Genomic DNA, 22,846 nt, shown 5'->3' with positions numbered 1-22,846 from the left:
AAAAATACAAATCAACAGAAACTATCCCTGAAAAGGCCTGATGGCAGATCTACTGGAAAAAGACTTTAAAAGAAAAATATTAAAGAGGTTCAAAGAAATAAAGATATGAAGAAAGTCAGGAAAATGATGTATGAACAAAACACATACATGAATAGAGAGACAGAAAATCTAAACAGAAACCAAAAGAAATTGAAAAGTACAAAAATTGCAATGAAAAGTTCAGTAAAGAGGTTCAAGGCAGATTTGAGTAGGCAGAAGAAAGAATCAGTGAATCTGAAGATAGGACAATGGAAATGATTAAGTCTGAGGAACAGAAAAAAAAAGGTTGAAGAAAATTGAAAGAGCCTAAAAAATCTGTGGGACACCATGAAGGATACTGATATACGCATTGTGGGAGTCCCAAAAGAAGAGGACAGAGAAAAAGGGACGGAGAAAACATCTGAAGAAATAATGGTGAAAAACTCCCCAACCGTCATGAAAGACATGAATGTCAACATCCAAGAGGGTCAACCAAATCCAAGTAAGGTAAATTCAAAGAGACCCACATAGAGACACATTTAACAAACTTTCAAAAGATCTAGAGAGAATCTTGAAAACAGCAAGAGGAAAGCAAATCATTACATACAACGGATCCTCAATAAAATCATCAGCAGATTTCTTATGAGAAACTCTGGAAACCAGAAGGCAGGGAGCCAATATAGTCAAAGTGATAAAAGAAAAAGAACTGTCAACCAAGAATCCTATATACAGCAAAACTGTCCTTTAAAAGTGAGGGAGAAATCAAGACATTCCCAGATAAACAGAAGCTGAGGGAGTCTGTGACCACTAAACTTTCACTGCAAGAAATGCTCAAGGGAGTAGTGTGTGTTGAAATGGAAGGACACTGCACAGTAACCCAAAGCCGTATGAAGAAGTAGAGTCATGTGCCGTGTCATAGCGTTTTGGTGAATGATGGACTGCACATACAATGGTGGGCTCATAAGGTTAGTACCAGATAGCCTGAGTGTGTAACAGGCTACACCATCTAGGTTTCTGTAAGTACACTTTATGATGTTTGCACAAAGACGAAATCACCTAATGATGCAATTCTCAAAAGGTATCCGTGTCACTAAGTGACACACGACTGTAAAGATCTCAAAAGATAATTATACAGGCAATTATAAAAGTAAATATTATTGTAACAATGGTTTGTAACTGCACCTTTTATTGTCTCCATAATTTAAGAGAGAAATACCTTCAATGAAAACAGGAACAGTTATCACTGTAAAAGCCAGTATTGTTGTAACTTTGGTTTGTAACTCCATATCTTATTTTCTACATAATTTAAGAGGCTGATGCATTTAAAAGAATCATTAGTTTATATTTTTAGGCACACAATGTTTAAAGATGTAATTGTGTGACATCAGCAATCCAAAGGGGTGGGAATGGAGCTGTAAAGGAGGATAGTTTTTGTATGTTATTGAACTTAAATTGATATAAATTCAAATTAATGTATGACAACTTTAGGATGTTAAATGTAGTCCCGATGGTAACTACAAAGAAAACAGCTATAGAATATACACAAAAGGAAATGAGAAAGAAATTTAAACATTTCTCTACAAAAAATCAACTAAACACAATAGAAGATAGGAATGCAGGAAATGTGGGGGGAAAAAACTATAGTGCATATAGAAAACAACACAATGACAGAACTAAGTCCTTCCTTATCAGTAATGACTTTAAATATAAATGTGTTAAACTCATGAATCAAAAAGACAGAGATTGGCAGAATGGATAAAAACACACGATCCAACTACATGCTGTCTATAAGAGACTCACTTTACATTGAAAGACACAAAGAAGTTGAAAGTGAAAGTATGGGAAAAGATATTCCATGCACAAAATAAGCTAAAGAGAGCAGAAGTGGCTATACTAATATCAGACAAAAATAGATGGTAAATCAAAAAACGTTACAAAAGACATTATATATTAACTAAATATTCAATAAGTCAAGAAGATACGACAATTATAAGCAATTCTGTACCTAGTGAAACACTATAAAAATATATGAAGCAAAAACTGACAGAATTTAAGGGAGAAATATACAATTCTACAGTAATAGTTAGAGACTTCAATATCCCCTCACTACAACAACCAGAAAGAAGGAAATAGCGGACTTAACATAATATAGATCTAACAGACATTCACAGAACACCCCACCTAATAACAACAGCACACTCATTCTTCTGCACATGGGACATTTTCCAGGACAGACATTAAGTTAGGCCACAAATTAAGTCTCAACAGATTTAAAAAGATAGAGATCATACAAACTATCTACTCTAACCATGACAAGATAAAGGCAGAAATCAATAACAGAAAATTCAAAAAATAGTGGAAATTAAACAACACACTTGCAATCCCTTATCAAAATCCCAATGATGTTTTTTGAAGAAACAGAAAAACCCATTCTAAAATTCATATGGAATCCCAAGGGACCCTAAATATCCAAAACAACCTTGAAAGAGAACAAAACTGCAGGCCTCACACTCCTGACTTGAAAACTTACTACAAAGCTACAGTAATCAAAACAGTGTGGTAGTGGCATAAAGACGGCCATGAAGATCAACGGAATAAAATGAAGGAGCCCAGAATTAAACCCTTGCATATATGGTTAAATGATTTTTAATACGGGTGCTAAGATCATTCAATGGGGAAAGGAGAGTCTTTTCAACACATGGTGCTGGGAAAACGGGATAGCCAAATGCAAAAGCATGAGGTTATCCTTCTCTTAAATCATATATAAAATAAACTCAAAATGGATCAAAGACCTAAATGTAGGACTTACAATAAAATTGTTAAAAGAAAACATAGGACAAAAGCCTCATGACACTGCATTTGGCAATGATTTTTTGGATATGACATCAAAGGCACAGGTAACAAAAGAATAAAATAAGACAATTGGAATTTATGAAAATCAAAAAATTTTGTGCATCAAAAGGCACTATCAACAGAGTAAAGGGCAACCCACAGGATGAGTAGAAATATTTGCAAATCATCTATCTGATTAGAGATTCATACCCAGAATATATAGAGAACTCCTAGAACTCAACAACGAAAAAACCAAACAACCCGATTCAAAAATGGGCAAAGGACCTGAATAAACATTTCTCCAAAGAAGATATACAAATGATCGACAAGGACATAAAAAGATGGTCAACATCACTAATCATTACGGAAATACAAATCAAAACCACAATGAGATACCACCTCACACCCATCAGGATGGCTACTATCAGAAAAACAGAAACAAGTGGTGGCGTGGATGTGAAGAAACTGGACCCCTTCAACACTGCTGGTAGGAATGTAGAACGGTACAGCCGCTGTGAAAAACAGCATGGTGGATGCTCCAAAATTGAAAATAGAATTATCATATGACCCAGAAACTCCATTCCTGGGTAGATACCCAAAAAGAACTCAAGGAAGGTTCTTAAAGAGATATTTGTGCACCCATGTTCATATCAGCATGATTCACAACAGCTAAAACATGAAAGCAACCCAAGTGCCCATCGATCAATGAATGGATAAGAAAAATGTGGTACATCCATAGACTGGAAGATTATTCAGCCTTAAAAAGGAAGTAAATTCTGAAATGTGCTACAACACAGAAGAACATTAAGGACACTACGCTAAGTGAAACAAGCCAGTCACAACAATACAAATACTGTATGATTCCAATTATATAAGGTACTTATTGTCAAAAAATCACAGAGGCAGAAAGTAGAATGGTGGCTGCCCGGGATGCAGGGAGGGGGGATGTGGAATTACTGTTTAACACTTAAGGGGTTTCGGTTTTATGGGAGGAAAAGAGTTATGGGGTTGCACAACATTATGAATGTATTTAATATCAGTAAACACTTAAAAACCGTTAAGATAGTAAATTTTATGTTATGTGTATTTTACCCTAACAAAAAAAATGAAGAAAAATACAAAAAACAAGGGCATATTAAAAAAATTGAAATTACAAGTGAAAAGAATGTCTTTATGCCTTTAATCAACTCATTTTTTAAAATATTTAACTACAATACAAAGAAAACCATTTTAAATTTTCGTTAAAGCACTGTACGTTCTCATTTTTTCAGAGGGAAAACTAAAATTCTATCTTCCAATATGTGCTTTAGCAACACCACAGTACTACTGGAAAAGTAGAAGATACTGGCACAGACATATCACAAATCCCCTTATCAACAATTATTTAGTAGGTGTGGTAGAATATTCTCTCACCATCTTTTCTTAAGGACCAGAATCATCTTTTCAAATGTATGTGTACTCATGAGAGAAAAAAATGCTTCTGTAAGTTTTATTTAAACTAATATATACCTATATTTATATCTATAAAGGTGACTTTTTTTAAATTTCTCTTTAAAAACGTTATGACAGATATTTTTCATTAAACAAAAATTCAAACATAAGCTGTATGTTGCTAATTATCTGTGCAGACAGCAAACATGGCCATGTATCCGCATCACAATAGCAATAAGGTGCAGTCTAGTTTTATCTTAACATTTTAATGTTTATGCTCAGAGACAAAAATAACCACTTAAAATCTGAGAATTTTTCATCTTAATCTGAAGTCATAGTCCATAAAGTCGTCCCTGCAATCTTGGCTACAGAAAACTTTCTAGAATAGAGGATTATAAAAGCCCACAGGCCTGCATCTAGAAGTAACAAAGGAAAGACATCAGGCGTGGGAGCAAATTATCTCTCTATCTCCATGGGCTAACAGACTATACACTGTCCTCACTGTGTGATATGTTACCTCCATAGAGAACTGTATTTTATTAAAAACTGATAATCTGCTATCAGAAAATATTTTAAGATAACAAAGAAATCAAAGGACATTAATTCGGAAGGAGGGAAGAAATTGAACACCCATTTCCAAAAGTGCATGTAAGAAAGAGAGGTTTGTGCTACTGGTGTTTTCTTTCCACTCACTCATCAAACCTTTTCAAATGATATAAATTCTGGTCACTTTGCTGACTACTTGGAAGTATTTGCTAGACATTTGATTCTCTATTATATTTGTGAAGCACAAAATCCAAACCAATCCTAACACTTTCCAAAATATTTCCCATGGTATTGCAAATATTTATCAGGTGTTGTAACTTAAGTTTCCTTTGAGGAAGGGGTGTAGCTCACAGTGACCTCACATGCACCTGACAGAAAGACCAGCCGTTCTTCAGCTTCTTGCATTCCAAGCTCCAGGCTCAGCATTTAACTCTTAAGACCTCACTGGCCTTCCCCTACACTCCTCTCTGTCAGCCTAAAGAGAAGGCCGCCGCCTGATGGGGATGTTCCCTCAGCTTCTTACGCTGTGTGAATATGAACACTGGGATGCCCTTTGTTTAAACACAGATGAGGTGTTGTTTCTTAAAACACAATTCATTTTAAGAGTATAGACTGGTAATTAATTAAACTGCGCTTTAGTTATATCATCTGTAAACAGGCGAGTTCATTCAAACATCAATTTGGTACCCAAATATATACCAAGATTTATAGTGTTAGAAACTATAGTTAAGAAGAATGAAGACAGAGCCTTTCATCTAAGTAGATGCTGGTTTAATGCGGGAGATAAACGTGAACTCAAAAAAACGACAAAAGAGTGTCCCAAGGGCAAATGTGATAGTATCAAAGAAAAGGGACTACAAGGAAGTCTTCTACGTGACGGTACTTAAAGTGAGTCTTAGAGCGCAGGAGCTTCACAGACGGCCCTTGATTAAAGGGATCTGTCTATTACATATGCCGATTCCAGTATATGGCCAATCTCTGTTTCTGTAGGCACACACACATTTTTGTTTTCATTTTCAAGTCCCTCAGGAGTTACTTCTTTCAATTACAGTTTGTCAAGTAAAATACGTTACACATTTTATTGCATTTAGTAGTTTTAGATTAAAAAAATCTTTTGATAATTATACAGCTGCATGATTATACAAAATACTAAGGAAATATGTATTTACAGTGGAAAAAATGAGGCTTATGTTGTCCTAATATAAGTATGTATGTTTATGGGAAACAACTTGAAGGGGAATAGTCCAAAAAATGTTAATATTTATATTAGGATGATAAGGCTAGAATTTCTTTGGTCCCTTTAAACATTTTATTTTTATATAGTTTTATACTGATGGTGAAAATACAGTCACAATCTTCTCACTGTTCTGGAATCAAGTCCAGCTCTTGCACAGGGGCTCACATACAACCATCAGTCTTCATAAGACAAGAATCCTAACTATTCCACCCCGTATTCCAACAATGTCCCTTGTTTCTTCCACGGGAAAACGCCAGGCAGGGAAGTGCTGTTTGTTCCCTTTGTTTATAATTAAAGTAGCTGTTCAAGGTGAAGAGAGAAAAACTGCCTAACTCAGAAATAAATAATCCAGGAAAAACTGAATTTTCCCTTTGAATTTTGGTTTTATAGAACAAAGAATCAACTTTAAAAGACAGAAGTAGGTGGACTCTATGCATTAACTATCTTGTGCTTGAATTTATGACTGAACTGAAAGGACCAATTTCTGATTCATTCACAGAGATATGGTCTTAGAATCTAACTCCGATAGATGTTGCTGGAGATACAAAAATCTATAGAGCCTCACTCTTATTTCCCAAATATGGACCAGAGGGCATATCCTTTCAGTGTATGTTAATCTAGTACTTTTAGTCATGACCTAGCAAACTGAGCATATAATTAGGATACATCCTAATTCACACATTAATTCAGCAATTCACACATTTATCATTTAAGTTACGAAATAAATTATTCTCTAATAGGAATTCTGAATTACTTTCACTGTATCACAGCAATTCCCATGTTTATCTACCCAACAGACTGTGAGCTACGTGACCTTGACCTTCTGAGCACCTAGCACAGAAAAGGCACTCGAATTTGTCCACCAAGCGAATGAATCAGAGAACAAACATGGAGCTCTTCCTCTAATGTCCAAAGCTCCCTGTGGCACTCAACGTGAAGTCAGCAGTGGCTGTGATTCCATGCCACCTTATGTGTACGGGCACACCTTTTTTTTTCCTTCCTTGCTGAGGACGATTAGCCCTGAGCTAACATCTATGCCAATCTTCCTCCGCTTTATATGTAGGGTGCAGCCACAGCATGGCTAACGAGTGGTGTAGGTCCCCACCTGGGATCTGAACCCACAGACCCGGCCTGCTAAAGCAGAGTGTGTCGAGCTTAACCACTATGCCACAGGGCTGGCCCCAACTGCACATCTTTTAAGTGCTCCTTTAGGCCACGCTGCCCACAGCTGCCCATCATCAACTGACGACAAAAGCACAAACGAGGATGACTTAGTTGAAAACTCTTCCTATGGTTTTTTTAATACGGAAATTTAAAAATTATTAACACGTGTGTATCTTTTAAAATACTATTTTCCCATTGTGTCAAACTCCAAGAGAAATAAGCACATTAAAAAAGGGGCCGGCTGGTTCTCGTCAAGATGGTGCTGTGAGCAGACATTGAGCTCGCCTCCTCCCACAAACACAACCAGGTTACAACAATTTTAGGAAGAATCACCCTGAATTGAAAACTGAAAACTGGATAAACAGAACCCCCACGACAAGGGACAGTCCTGACGAAGGCAGAAGAGGCAGTAACTCTGGCAGGAGAGGAAAAAAGCCACCTTTGGGAGCAGCAGAGCTTCTCAGCTGGCCAGGTGGGAGCCAACCTAAGTTACGCAGCCCTCCCTGGAGGAGTGAGGTCCGGAGCAGGGGCGATACTGCTATAACCATCCTTCGGACTCAGCCCAACTGAGAGGGGGTCTTACTATCTGGCTTTGCTGGCTATTAACTGCAGCAAGGACACCCCAGAAAAGCTATCGGCCGAAAGCCGAAAAGATCCGGGTCTTAAAAGGCCCACGCACAAACTCATTCATTGCAGCAACCTAAAATCACCAGAGAGAAGGCTGACTGTCCTTTGGGGAAACGAGACTCACCTGGTGGGCTCTGGGGGCATCTTGGTGAGAGGAGGATCCTCTCCGGAGACTGAGACATTGGTGGGGCCATTGTTCTGAGCTGGTCCAGGCGTGGTGATATGGACACAGGTGGGGGCCACTGAGGTGCATTCCTTGGGCTGTTAGCCCAGGGGTCTGCCACACCCACTGGAGCACGGATTTAATCCAGTTCAGCCAGGGCAGGCAACCCGCCCTAGGGACTGGCCCCACCTAACAGCAAGCCCTCAGGCTACTTTTCAGCCTGCATTGAATGAGTGCCTTGATCCTCTACAGGCAGACAAAGGTGTCTGCCTCTGTCGGGCAGGGCTTGTGTGAGGACCAGGTGAACTGTGGGGGGCATTGGGGCAGAGGTGGGGGCCTCTGCAGTGTGGCAGTGGGGTATGCTCCAGGGGGTTGAGAAGTGTGCACGGACCAGGACTGTGCTGACAGTGTATGTGGTCCAGAGTGGGGTGAGGCTTATCAGTGGCAGAAAACTTGTGTTTCACAAATAGCCATAAAAAGGATCAGCCCCACCTTCCACAGCCTGAAACAACTGAGTGCCTCCATGCCAACGGCTAGCCCTACTCAGCTGCACTCCTAAGAGAACTGAGATCAGCCTTGTTGGTCTCAGGCCTATCACAACTGTATGCCCCTGAGCCTAGCAACCAGCTACACTGGGTACCAACCCAATTAAGAGGACAATTGCAATAAGAGTGTGCTAATAGGTGGGACCAAGACGGCGGAGTGAGTGGTCTTCTTTGTCTCTCCCCCATCGAATCTACAACTAATTGGACATTCACCGATTAACAAAGGATATCCAGATAGCATCTCAAGACGCCTAAGAGTCTAGTGCTACTATACATCGGAAGGCGGATGGACTTCCCCCCGGGAGGAGGTGGAAACAGGTGAAAACTCTCTGACCCCCGACCCCTGGAGAGCCTAGTTCCTGCAGGAGGCTCTCTTCCAGTGGACTCCCCCATGGCATCGCCACACATCGAGGGTGGGAGTGTGCACTCACCAACGGAGCAAAGGTGGAAACAGGTGACAACAGCCCTACTCAAGCCCCCCGCGATTACACCTAAGCCCAGGGGGAATCCCCAGGGTCCCACACCCACCGGCAGGGAAGGCCTCCGCTCGCCATTAGCAGGCAGGCCCCGCCTAGAATCCAGAATAAAGGGAAGCTCCCAGTGGGCAGATTCCCAGGCACGGCACCAGACAGCAAGCTGCTGCTGGGCCCATGGTCTCCGGCGCACGGGTTGGTGCAGGGGTCGCCTGGACTTCCCGTGGACGTGCTTGGGGACAGGGTTGGAGCTCCAGCGCCTGGCTCTGCGGATCGGGGGGAGGCTCTGGGGTGCCACACCCACTTGGCAGGGAAAGCCTCTGCTTGCCATTAGCTGGGAGGCCCCGCCCAGCATTCGGAACACCAGGAAGCTCCCTAGAGCAGAATTCCCCACAAGGCAGCAGCTGACAAGCCACCACCAGGCCCAGGAGAGTGGAGTGGGGCAGAGTGGAGCTCTGGTGAAACGGCTACATAGTCCAGGGGGGAACAACAGGTTCCTACAGCAGCCTCAGCGAAAGCCTCTGCACAGCACTAGTGGAGAGGTCCCAACTGGCAATCGCAAGGCGGGAAGGCCCTGGGGCAAAAGTAGCACAGCTAACGACAGACTGCAGAAGATACCCCTAGCTCTGCTGGGACCTATAGCGGACAAGTGTGATCTGGTGGGCTCTGTTAGGGACAAAGTGGCGATTAAAGGTGATCCTGCTGCTGGCTGCTGGGAAAGCCCACAACACCGCTGCAGACCACAAGGAGGGAGCATGTCCAAGTGGGCTGCAACAGTAGGCACCAGCAGCCTGAGGCCCCCGTGCGATTGCCCCCAAAATCGACGAGGAACCCCACAGGACCACTGTGACTATGAGGAGGGGTCCAGGTCCAGTCAGTAACAGCTGACAGGGTTCCTGGTTGGTGCAGTCTAAACAGCTGCCCCCCCCCAACACCAGTCACAACAAGTGGAAGCAGCGACTAAACTCTATCTCTATGAGGAGGCACAAATCCATGCCATCAAGCAGTATGAAAAAATATATTAAATCTCCAGAACAGAAGGAAAATGATAAGCACCCAGAAAACAATCCCAAAGACAATGAAATCTATAACCTAAATGACGACGATTTCAAAACTGCCATTATTAAAAAAATGAGTTAAAAGAGAATTCAGATAGAAAACTCAATGAGTTCAGGAGCTATGTCACAAAAGAGCTTGACACTATAAAGAAGAACCAATTAGAAATACTGGAGATGAAGAACACAATGCAGGAGATCAAGAAAAATCTGGACTGTCTAAACAGCAGGACCGATAATATGGAGGACAGAATTAGCAGTTTGGAGGATAGGAATATAGAAATGCTGCAGACAGAGGAGGAGAGAGAACTAAGACTAAAAAGAAATGAAGAAACTCTCTGAGAATTATCCGACACAATTAGGAGATGCAACAGAAGGATTATAGGTATCCCAGAGGGAGAAGAGAAGGAGAAGGGGGCAGAAGGCCTGTTCAAACAAATAATAGCTGAGAACTTTCCGAACTTGGGAAGAGAGATGGAATCCCATGTGACAGAAGCCAATGGATCTCCAAACTTTATTAACGCAAGAAGAACCCCAAGGCATATAGTAGTGACACTAGCAAAAGTCAACGACAAAAAGAAAATACTAAGGGCAGCCAGGCAGAAGAAAATAACTTACAAAGGAAACCCCATAAGGCTATCAGCAGATTTCTCAGGAGAGACCTTACAAGCTAGAAGAGATTGGAATGAAATATTCAAAACTCTGAAGGACAAAAACCTGCAGCCAAGAATACTCTACCCAGCGTAAATATCCTTCAAATACGATGGAGAAATAAAAACTTTCCCAGATAAACAAAAGTTAAGGCAGTTCATCGCCACAAAACCTCCTCTTCAAGAAATGCTCAGGAAGAACCTCATTCCTGAAAAATCAAAAAAAGGAAAGGGGTTACAAAATCCAGAACAAAGCAGATAAGCAGAAGGACAATAACACAAAGTAACAGCTCTCCATCAGGACAAAATGCAAAAGAACTGGAAAACAAGTGATAAAATGGCAACAAGAGGCCCCCACGTTTCAATAATCACTCTAAACGTGAATGGATTGAACTCTCCAATCAAAAGGCACAGAGTGGCAGGATGGATCAAAGAACAAGATCCAACAATATGCTGCCTCCAGGAAACACACCTCAGCCCCAAAGACAAACACAGACTCAAAGTGAAGGGATGGAAGACAATACTCCAAGCTAACAATGAACAAAAGAAAGCAGGTGTTGCCATACTTATATCAGACAAAGTAGACTTCAAAGCAAAACAGATAAAGAAAGATAAAGAGGGGCAGTATATAACGATAAAAGGGACACTCCACCAAGATGACATAACGCTTATAAATATATACGCACCTAACACAGGAGCACCAAAACTCGTAAAGAAACTATTAACAAAACTAAAAGGAGACATCAACAGCAATACAATAATAGTCGGGGACCTCAACACCCCATTAACACCAATGGACAGATCATCCAGACAGAAAATCAACAAGGAAATTATAGAATTAAATGAAAAATTAGATCAGATGGACCTAATAGATATATATAGGACACTTCATCCAAAAACAGCAGGTTACACATTCTTCTCAAGCACGCATGGAACATTCTCAAGGATAGACCATATCTTGGGAAACAAAGCAAGCATCAATAAGTTCAAGAGGGTTGAAATAATATCAAGCATCTTTTCTGATCACAATGCTATGAAACTAGAAATCAACTACAAGAATAAAGCTGGGAAAGGGCCAAAAATGTGGAGACTGAACAACATACTACTGAACAAACAATGGATTATTGAAGAAATTAAAGAAGAAATCAAACATTATCTGGAGACAAATGAAAATGAAAACACACCGCACCAAATGATGTGGGATGCAGCAAAGGCAGTCCTAAGAGGGAAATTCATTGCAATACAGGCTCACCTCAATAAGCAAGAAAAATCTTACATAAACCACCTCAAATGACACCTAACGGAATTAGAAAAAGAAGAACAAACAAAGCCCAAAGTCAGTAGAAGGAGGGAAATAATAAAAATTAGAGCAGAAATAAATGATATTGAATCAAAAAAGACAGTAGAAAGGATCAATGAAACAAAGAGTTGGTTCTTCAGAAAAATTAACAAAATTGACAAACCCTTAGCCAGACTCACTAACAAAAAGAGAGAGAAGTCTCAAATAAATAAAATTAGAAACGAGAGAGGAGAAATCACAACAGATACCAAAGAAATACAAAGGATCATAAGAGAATACTATGAAAAACTATGTGCCAACAAACTGAACAACCTAGAGGAAATAGATAAATTCCTAGACTCATACAACCTACCCAAACTGAATCAGGAAGAAACAGAGAATCTGAATAGAGCAATCACAAGTAAAGAAATAGAAACAGTAATCAAAAACTTCCCCAAAAATAAGAGTCCAGGACCAGACGGCTTCTCTGGAGAATTCTACCAAACATTCAAAGAAGATTTAATAGGTATCCTTCTCAAACTATTCCAGAAAATAGAGGAAGATGGAGCACTCCCTAATACATTCTATGAAGCCAACATCACCCTGATCCCAAAACCTGACAAGGACAACACAAAGAAGGAAAACTACAGGCCAATATCACTGATGAACACAGATGCAAAAACCCTCAACAAAATTTTTGCAAACCGAATACAGAAATATATCAAAAAGATTAAACACCATGATCAAGTAGGATTTATACCAGGGACACAGGGATGGTTCAACACCCGCAAGTCAATCAATGTGATTCACTACATTAACAAAACGAGAAACAAAAATCACATGACCATCTCAATAGATGCAGAGAAAGCATTCGACAAGATCCAACATCCATTTATGATAAAAACCCTCAATAAAATAGGTATAGAAGGAAAGTACCTTAACATAATAAAGGCCATATATGACAAAGCCACAGGCAACATCATACTCAACGGACAAAAACTGAAACCCATCCCTCTCAGAACAGGAACAAGACAAGGGTGCCCACTTTCACCACTCTTATTCCACATAGTACTGGAGGTTTTGGCCAGAGCAATTTGACAGGAAAAAGAAATAAAAGGAATCCAAATAGGCAACGAAGAAGTAAAACTCTCGCTGTTTGCAGACAACATGATCTTATATATAGAAAACCCCAAAGAATCCATAAAAAAACTATTAGAAACAATCAACAACTACAGCAAAGTTGCAGGGTATAAAATCAACATACATAAATCAGTAGCATTTCTATATGCTAACAATGAACTAACAGAAAAAGATCTCAAAAACTCAATCCCATTCACAATCGCAACAGAAAGAATAAAATACCTTGGGATAAATTTAACCAAGGAAGTGAAAGCTCTATACAACGAAAACTACAAGACCTTCTTGAAAGAAATCGACAACGACGTAAAGAGATGGAAAGACATTCCATGCACATGGATTGGAAGAATAAACATACTTAAAATGTCCATACTACCTAAAGCAATCTACAGATTCAATGCTATCCCAATCAGAATTCCAATGACATTATTTACAGAAATTGAACAAAGAATCCTAAAATTCATATGGGGCAACAAAAGACCCTGAATTGCGAAAGCAATTGTGAGAAATAAAAACAAAGCTGGAGGCATCACAATCCCTGACTTCAAAACATACTACAAAGCTACAGTAATCAAAACAGCATGGTACTGGTACAAAAACAGATGCACAGACTAATGGAACAGAATTGAAAGCCCAGAAATAAAACCACACATCTATGGACAGCTAATCTTTGACAAAGGAGCTGAGGGCCTACAATGGAGGAAAGAAAGTCTCTTCAACAAATGGTGCTGGGAAAACTGGACAGCCACATATAAAAGAATGAAAATCAACCATTCTTTTTCACCATTTACTAAAATAAACTCAAAATGGATCAAAGACCTAAAGATTAGGCCTGAAACAATAAGTCTTCTAGAAGAGAATATCGGCAGTACACTCTTTTGACATCAGCTTCAAAAGAATCTTCTCAGACACCATAACCCCTCACATGAGGGAAACAATAGAAAGAATAAACACATGGGACTTCATCAGACTAAAGAGCTTCTTCAAGGCAGGGGAAAACAGGATTGAAACAAAAAAAATAGCCCACTAATGGGGAAAAAATATTCACAAGTTATTTATCCGACAAAGGGTTAATCTGCATAATATACAAAGAACACACACAACTCAACAATAAAAAATCAAACAACCCAATTACCAAATGGGCAGGGGACATGAACAGACATTTCTCCAAAGAAGATATACGGATGGCCAATAGACACATGAAAAGATGCTCATCATCACTAATCATCAGGGAAATGCAAATCAAAACTACACTAAGATATCACCTTACACCTGTTAGAATGGCAAAAATATCCAAAACCAAGAATGACAAATGTTGGAGAGGCTGTGGAGAAAAGGGAACCCTCATACACTGTTGGTGGGAATGCAAACTGGTGCAGCCACTATGGAAAACAGTATGGAGATTCCTCAAAAAGTTAAGAATAGAAATACCTTGTGACCCAGCCATCCCACTACTGGGTATCTATCCTAAGAACCTGAAATCAGCAATTCCAAAAGTCCCATGCACCCCTATGTTCATCGCAGCATTATTCACAATAGACAAGTCATGGAACCAACCTAAGTGCCCAGCAACTGATGATTGGATAAAGAAGATGTGGTATATATATACAATGGAATACTACTCAGCCATAAAAAACGAAAAGGCGTCCCATTCACAACAACATGGATGGACCTTGAGGGTATTATGTTGAGTGAAGTAAGCCAGACAGAGAAAGACGAACTCTGTATGACTCCACTCATAGGTAGTAGTTAACATATGGACAAAGAGAACTGATCGGTGGTTGCCAGGGGAAAGGGGGGTGGGGGGAGGGCACTAGGGGTGAAGTGGTGTACCTACAACATGACTAATAATGATGTACAACTGTAATTTCACAAGGATGTTAACTTTCATAACCTTAATTTAACAAAAATGAAAAAAATGACAAAAAAAAAAAGGGGCTGGCCAGATGGCACAGCAGTTAAGTTCGCACATTCTTCTTCAGAGGCCTGGGGTGCACGAGTTCAGATCCAGGTGCAGACCTACACTCTGCATATCAGGCCATGCTGTGGCAGGCGTCCCACAGTTAAAAAATAGAGGAAGATGGGCATGGATGTTAGCTCAGGGCCAGTCTTCCTCAGCAAAAAGAGGCAGATTGGTGGCAGATGTTAGCTCAGGGCTAATCTTCCTCAAAAGTAAATAAATAAATGACAAAAATAAAAATCTTACAAAAAGGGGCCAGCCCTGTGGAGTAGTAGTTAAGTTTGACATGGTTTGCTTTGGTGGCCCCGGTTTGTGGGTTCATATCCCGGGCATAGACCTAGCAGCGCTCAGATCCCAGGGCAACCCATATATAAATTAGAGGAAGACTGGGACAGATGTTAGATGAGGGCTAATCTTCCTCAGGAAAAAAATTTTATAAGGCTTCCTGAACTGCAAATAAAAGGTTCTATACAATTTAGTTTTAGAAATTTAAGTTGGTTCTCCCATTACTTTTCTACAACTATTTAATGACCTGAATGCTTTTTGTCTATTTCTAACACAATTATGTGCTGACGAACACACAATACCTATGCAGTTGTCTTGCAATTCTGTAATAACAATGATGGACTTTAAACACTAAAAATTTTTCAAACATTGAGAAAACTATTGTAAAAGATAGTTCTTTACCAGTTTCATATAGTACAGAATAAAGATTGGGAAGGCAAGAAAGAAATTATTGCTAAATAACTTTCTCTTTGGGTATCCCTCTCCTTCATGTTATATAGTTTGAAAAGATAAAATTTGCTTTGGGATGGGAGAATGTAAAATGTTACAATTTCAAGCTGTTTTCTCAGTAGTGTACCCTACCTAACAAACAGTAGAGATTTGCTTTTTTAAAGGGGAGTATTTTGGCTGGAAAAGACACGAACAACAATAAGTGTGCTATGGTTTGCAAAAGAAATTACATCAAAAAATGCATTATAAAAAAGATTAAATTGGATTATGATATTGAAGTACTACGAACACTGCTAATATTTCAAAACTGACTACAGCTTTAAACCCCAAACTTCAGAGAGAATAGCTAAATCTTGAATAATCAGTGAAATTAATGATATCAATAACAATATGAAAAATTTATATAGCATAAAATGTCAAACAGTCAGAGGTTTAGTTACTCCACCGTTGTTCCGAGGTTAGTGGAAGCAGGTGTCATTCACAATGTGCACATTGATAGCATCAGACTCTGTGCAGGCAACAAAATACACAACACGTCTACTGCCATCAGACACTTGAATTAATTTGCTCTGATTCTTATTTAAGTATTTGGGCTGATACAAAAGAAACACATATTTTCTCCTTTGTATATTATACCATAAAAAGGAATACAAGCAGATACCATTTTTTAAAATGTTCGGTTGATAATGTCAGTAATTAAACTGAATTCCATTGTCTAGTTACAAAACTAGTTATTTAGCATGGTTTTTCTTTTCTCCTTTTTGAACAATGCAGACAAAAATAAAGATTTTTCATCTTAAATAATCCAGAAGTCCAGATTAATATATTTAAAATGAGTAAAACAAAATCTTGTTAAAAACATCAAATGAAGACAATGAAAGGCCGTTTATTTGAATTACACTTATTAAGAACTTGCAACAATTCATACAAAGTGAATGTATCTTAAATTAACTAAAATGTCTTCAAGAACTCAAGATCCTAGGACAAATTCTTTTCTTCTGTGCTATCCTGGCTCTGGAGCTGACCGTGCCATTTTGGATGTCTTTCCCCACTGAGAGTAAATTAAAGTTTGCAGTATTTTCTTTTTCACATTTTTGCTGTGTGCATGAGCTACATACAGGTGATCCTATCTACTCTCATAGCTGGTCTGTATGGTGTGGGGAGGCTGGGGGTACAGAGGCCATTATCCTAAGGGAACCAGGAAGTCTAGAGGAGTCTTTTACAAACACCAATATTATAACTTGACATTTAAGCTGAAAATCCTTAAATGGCTTCCTCCTTCTTTTGACAAGACCTTTAGGATTGAGACTGGCTACTCTTCCCAATCCTCCCTCCTGCCACACCTGCATACTCTTACACGCAATCAGTCACACATTCAGTCGCACACAGAGTCACACAAGCTCAGATGCACACACTCAGTCACATAAGTCACACCCTCGGTCGTGCATACCCACACACTCAGCTGCACATACTCAGCTGCACACAGACACACGCAGTCACACACTCAGCCGCACATACTCAGCTGCACACAGACACATGCGGCCACACACTCAGCTGCATATACTCTATCACGCACACTCAGCCGCACATACTCAGCTGCACACAGACACACATGGTCACACACTCAGCTGCATTTACTCTATCACGCACACTCTGCCGCACATACTCAGCTGCACACAGACACACGCAGCCACACAATCAGCTGCATATACTCTATCACGCACACTCAGCCGCACACACTCAGCTGCACACAGACACACGCGGTCGCACACTCAGCTGCATATACTCTATCATGCACAGTCAGCTGCACACTCAGTCGCAGACTCACTTGCACACTCTCCATGTGAACTGCACTTTGCACCCTTGGTGTTTTCAGCCATACTTCTCGCTTGCTCTCCTTCTCGGACTTCAATGTGCTTCCACACATTGTCTAGCAAACATTTCCAGCTTGTAGCAAGTGGTAAGCAGTATAAATCTATGAAACCAAAAGGTAGAAAGCAAGAAATATTCCAAATCATTAATAGTGGTTAAGTTAATAACTCTTTTAATTTATTGTACTAAGGGTACCTTTTTGTAAGACTTTTTCTCACATATGCTAAATTGTATTTAAGAAGAACATGATTTTTTTATAAAGACTTTTGCAAAAACACAAAAAGATCTTAATTTTCTTCAGAACTCATTGCAAAGCGCTTATCACCAGGATGTCCTCCTCTGTGTGTTCACGAACGTCTTGAACATGCTTTTACTGCAGCCCTCACAGAGACAAAGCTACACAGTGATGTCCAGCTCCTCCACAGGCATCCTCAGTTTTGCATTCCCATAGTTTGCACACTATCTGGTACATAAGATACCCTTAGTAAGTCCTTTCTCAACTTGTTTGCCAATCTTTGTGGACAACCAAGAGTGAAACAAAGCTTACTGTACCAACAGAAATCTTAAAAAATAATTAACTAATAAAAATTTAATAATAAAAATGAAAATAATTTAAAAATAATTGCAGCAATTAAATATAAACTATAGTCATATATTAAAGTCTCTCAAGTATTATAAAGCATTTATAATATCAGTATAAATCCAAAAGTTGAGTCCTCCAAACTCTATTAAATAGTCAGGCGGAGAGGGGCCTCAAGCTATACAAAAACACTATAATAATGAAAAGAATGTAGAATGAAACATACATATGCATATAAGGAAATGAACACACACACATATACATCCATTCAACCAGTTAAGAAAAATCAAGAAATGATGTGGATATCATAGCATATTAACTATTATCCAAAGTCAAAGTGAAATAACTAAATTGCTTCATGTTACTGACTCATAATATTTTAAGCAAGAAGGCTCTTATCAAGAGTAAATATGCTGAAAAATAGAACTACACTGAATGCATCCCAGAGAGATATTTGATATAGGGAAATTTAAGAACCTGAAACACTCTCTAGGTTTTCCCTATTTAGTTCAAAACTGTTTGAATTTATTCTTGACTTAATTATTCTTTCAAAACAAAGGTTTGCTATTTTTAAATACGTACACAATTAATATATTTGCATTTAACAAAATATTTAACTTACCCTGGTAAATGTGCCTTCAAAACTATGAATATCCAATTGTGGTTTCTGAGCATAAACGTAAGCATTTATAGAAAAAAGGTCCTGGAATACAGAATATCTAAATTAATTACATTATAATTAAACAAAATTACTTGAAAAATTTTCAATTACCAACTAGTATTTTTCATATATTATTTACCAAAAGTCATGCTTGATTTTCTTATATTCTGCGTGCCAACACTATGAATTAGAATGGGAGATAACTAAAAGAGACGATTTTTAAGCTCAACAGAGGTGTGGCGATTTCCCTTAATTCTAACAGACTGCTGCTGCCTAATGACAGGTGTGTGTCAACAGTACTAGGAGACAATTGTAATATACAGATGGCCTGGGGCTGCTGCACGATTCCAGTTTTCAAGGTGGAGGCTGTGAATGAGCTTTAGAAGTTATACAGGTATCATAGTATTCAGTGGGGTTTAAGTAATCACCACAATTCCACATAAGTTTTATAAAACAATTTAGTAAATTCCTAGATCTATTTGCACATGCTTTTACAGATGTGTTTACAGCAGCTACTGCATTCACTATAAGCTAACAATCGCCTTCCTTAAAGCCATGAAGACACTGCATTTCTCCCTTGTGCGTGAACCATATTCCCACGACCTGTATTTATAAAACTGTAGGGGAAGGTTTTGACTATTCACACATCATAGCTACCTTCACAGAATTAGTTTTGAAGCAGAAAAGATATATGCTTCATGTTACTCCACTTATTGGCAACATGTAAAAGTTTAAACAATTAAGTCTCCGGAGATGAGATCTTAAGCACCTTATTTTAAGATAATTATAAAAGTATGTTTGTTGATCCAGAAAGATTAGCTTTCAAAACCCTATGTAATTTTATTAATATTAAAGGAGTTAAATTAAGCAAAGATATATTTATAATAAAAACCATATCGCACATGAGATTTTCATTGGGCTATTCACTAGACAGCCCAGGGAAGTGTGACTTTGCCAATCTTCTGTGTGGTAAACCCATTCTTACTAAACTGACCAGCTTACACTTGACATTATAAAACTAAACCCCAAAGCATACAGTATGAAGCATACCTGAAATCATACAGTGAGTATGTCAAGGATAATGTGGATGTAAAGTAACCAATTAAGTTTGTTATAACCCAAATATGCTAGTGTACTTTTCAAATTGATGCATGTGGACCCAAATAATACTGAGTATATTATATCCACAAATGGAGATTACGTATCCTTGAGCTTTTTAGGGTAAGGTTTTAAAAGTCTTTTAATTCTTGATATTTCAGTCGTTTTTTAAAAAAATTCTCTTAATTTGAAATCAGAAAGCAGACAAATAAAAACAATACAAAAGTTTTAAAAAAATCTGTCTTTACTACAGGCCTGAAATTTAAATGAGATAATAATGACATTAGTCCAAATAAATGAAGAATTAAAGACCCATGGCCTGTATTTGTCTCTACACTCCTGCACAGGACTCTGCATCAGGAAGCACCCTGCCTTCACATGGCCTCTATTTCTAGCTTCTCAGCTGTCCTCTGAAGGAAGACTGGGATTTCTCTTCCATCTCATAGCACCATAAGAGTTAACAAGAGGTGCCACATAGACCTGAACATAACTGAAAAATGCTCAGTTGGAGAGTCAAAAAGAAACTTCCAAATTTAAAGGAAATTCACTAATATGAACGCAGGTTTGATACAACAATCTAGTGAGTGCTAATAAAATTGATGAAAAGAAAAGAATAACCACCCAAAAATAGGACTCTCTACCATACGATCCAGCTATCCCACTACTGGGTATCTATCCACAGAACTTGAAGTCAGCAATTCCAAAAGTCCCATGCACCCCAAAGTTCACTGCAGCATTATTTACAATAGCCAAGACGTGGAGGCAACCTAAGTGCCCATCAACAGATGATTGGATAAAAAAGATGTGGTATATATACACAATGGAATACTACTCAGCCATAAAAAAGAACAAAATCGTCCCATTTGCAACAACATGGATGGACCTTGAGGGAATTACATTAAGTGAAATAAGCCAGATAGAGAAGGACAATCTCTGTATGACTCCACTCACATGAGGAATTTAAACCTGTGGACAAAGAGAACAGATTAGTGGCTACCAGGGGAAAGGGGGGGTGGGGGTGGGCAAGAAAGGTGAAGGGTGCACCTACGACACGACTGACAGACGATAATGTACAACTGAAATTTCACAGAAAGGGTGAAGGAGTGCACCTACGACACAACTGACAGACGATAATGTACAACTGAGATTTCAGAAGGTTGTCACCCATCATTAACTCAGTGAACTGAACACGGTGAGCTTCCTGATCTGTCGTGAGAGAGCAGGTGCCAACCTCTCGACACTCCCAACGTCCTTCCACACACATGACTTGTGCTCCCGTCCAGACTCTGCTCTGGAACTCTCCTTGGAGCGGATGCCACATCTGAGGCTGAGCTCTCGTGTTCTCATGGTGCAGCCTAGAAGTCTCATCGTTTGGAACCCTGGACTCACAGATCCCAAACACCTGCCCAACTCTAACTTGGACCCGACATTGCCAGGGCTGTTCTGGCAGCAGCACAAGCAGTGCCAAGCTGAGTGCAGGAACAGGCTCACGGACACACCTCAGGCCTGGGAGCTGTGCAGAACTGGGACCTCTAGGAGGGATGTAAACCATGAAAACATCCTGGACGCTGCCTGGGCTGTCTGGGTCACATGAGCTGCCTGCAAGCAAGAGCTCATGCTCGGATGGGCCACCTGAAATCGAACTGCTACTGGTCCCAAGCAGTGACCCCTGTCCCCAGCTGCAAGTGGCAAGGAAGCCCATGACAAGGACAGTGAGCACCTCACTGCCCTGTCTGTCTCGGGGGCGCCTCACGGTTGTTAATTTGGTGGTTGGCATTCCAGATCAGCTGCAGTTGGCAGCAGTGGACCACGAGCCTGATCCCACTTCCCTCACCTTCCTCCCTTGTGCATGCCTTAATAAGGCTTTGATTACTAAGTGCTGTTGTCCCAGGAAGGGAATGATCTGTTTTGGGACACTCCCGAGACTCTAATTTTCAGGACAAAAATGGGTGGTGGGTTATATAAAGCCATTTTGAAAAGATTTGAAGATTTGGATTTCTTCTTGACCAATTCCTAAACATGATGTCTCTTGCTGGTTAAGTTGCTTAAAAATATTTTTCTGTAAAAAATGCTTCATGTTTCTTGCATAAGACCCTTCCAGATGAAAGGTCTGGGAAAGAGGAGGGGATGACTGAAAAGCAGAGTTAGGATTGCTGCATGGTGCACAAGGACTGTAGCAGCAGAGAAGAAACAAGCCCTGACACTGACACTGCCAGAGTAGAGAAAGGAGGGCAAGCTCATCTCTGCTTCTCAGAACAGTTGGCATGCTCTCCCCTCCTGCTGGAAGAAACTCCTCTGCTGTCTCTGTGAGCTTCTACCAGTGTCTGAAATTCAAATTCCAGCTCAGCTGAAAGACCTGAACGAAGACCTCAGCAGCAGCCCCCTGCAGGAAAGACGGAGTTCAGAGTTTGACTTTAGCCAAGTTAACTACCACTTAAAGCCAAACAAAACACCAATCCTCTTCAGAAGAACAGAACAGAATCCAGTCTCTACAATGTACCATTAACAATGTTGCAGATACAATCCAAATTTCTACACATACGAAGAAAAAAAACAAGAGATCCATATTCAAGAAAGAATTCAATCAATGAAGACTAATTTTGACAGGACCAGACATCAGAATTAAGAGATGAGAATTTCAAAGCAGTTATTATAACATCTCAAAGACTTAGAGGAAAATATTTTCCTAAAGAATAAACACAGAGGAAACCACAGCACAGAAAAAGAAAATATATTTAAGGGAAAAAAAACCCAGAAATTCTAGAATTGAGAAACCATAGTAT

The 22,846-nt window shown here is 39.5% G+C and overlaps 1 protein-coding gene across 22 annotated transcripts in view; it reads right to left on the bottom strand.

Moving 5' to 3' along the window:
• The window catches only part of ATP9B (ATPase phospholipid transporting 9B (putative)), a 280,418-nt gene that overhangs the window by 141,364 nt on the left and 116,208 nt on the right, over window positions 1-22,846 (bottom strand). For 10 of the 22 annotated variants that reach the window (XM_070627960.1, XM_070627961.1, XM_070627971.1 and 7 more), the window contains one exon: window positions 18,927-19,007. The exons of the other annotated variants lie outside the window; for them this stretch is intronic. In XM_070627960.1, coding sequence (XP_070484061.1) covers window positions 18,927-19,007 — 81 coding nt within the window. The remainder of the gene's footprint in view (window positions 1-18,926; window positions 19,008-22,846) is intronic. 22 annotated transcript variants of the gene reach the window in all.

The sequence above is a fragment of the Equus przewalskii genome, chromosome 7 (genome assembly GCF_037783145.1).
Source record: "Equus przewalskii isolate Varuska chromosome 7, EquPr2, whole genome shotgun sequence".
NCBI lineage: Eukaryota > Metazoa > Chordata > Mammalia > Perissodactyla > Equidae > Equus > Equus przewalskii.
Note: the sequence above shows the minus strand (reverse complement) of the source record. Positions and strands in the feature narration are given on the sequence as shown.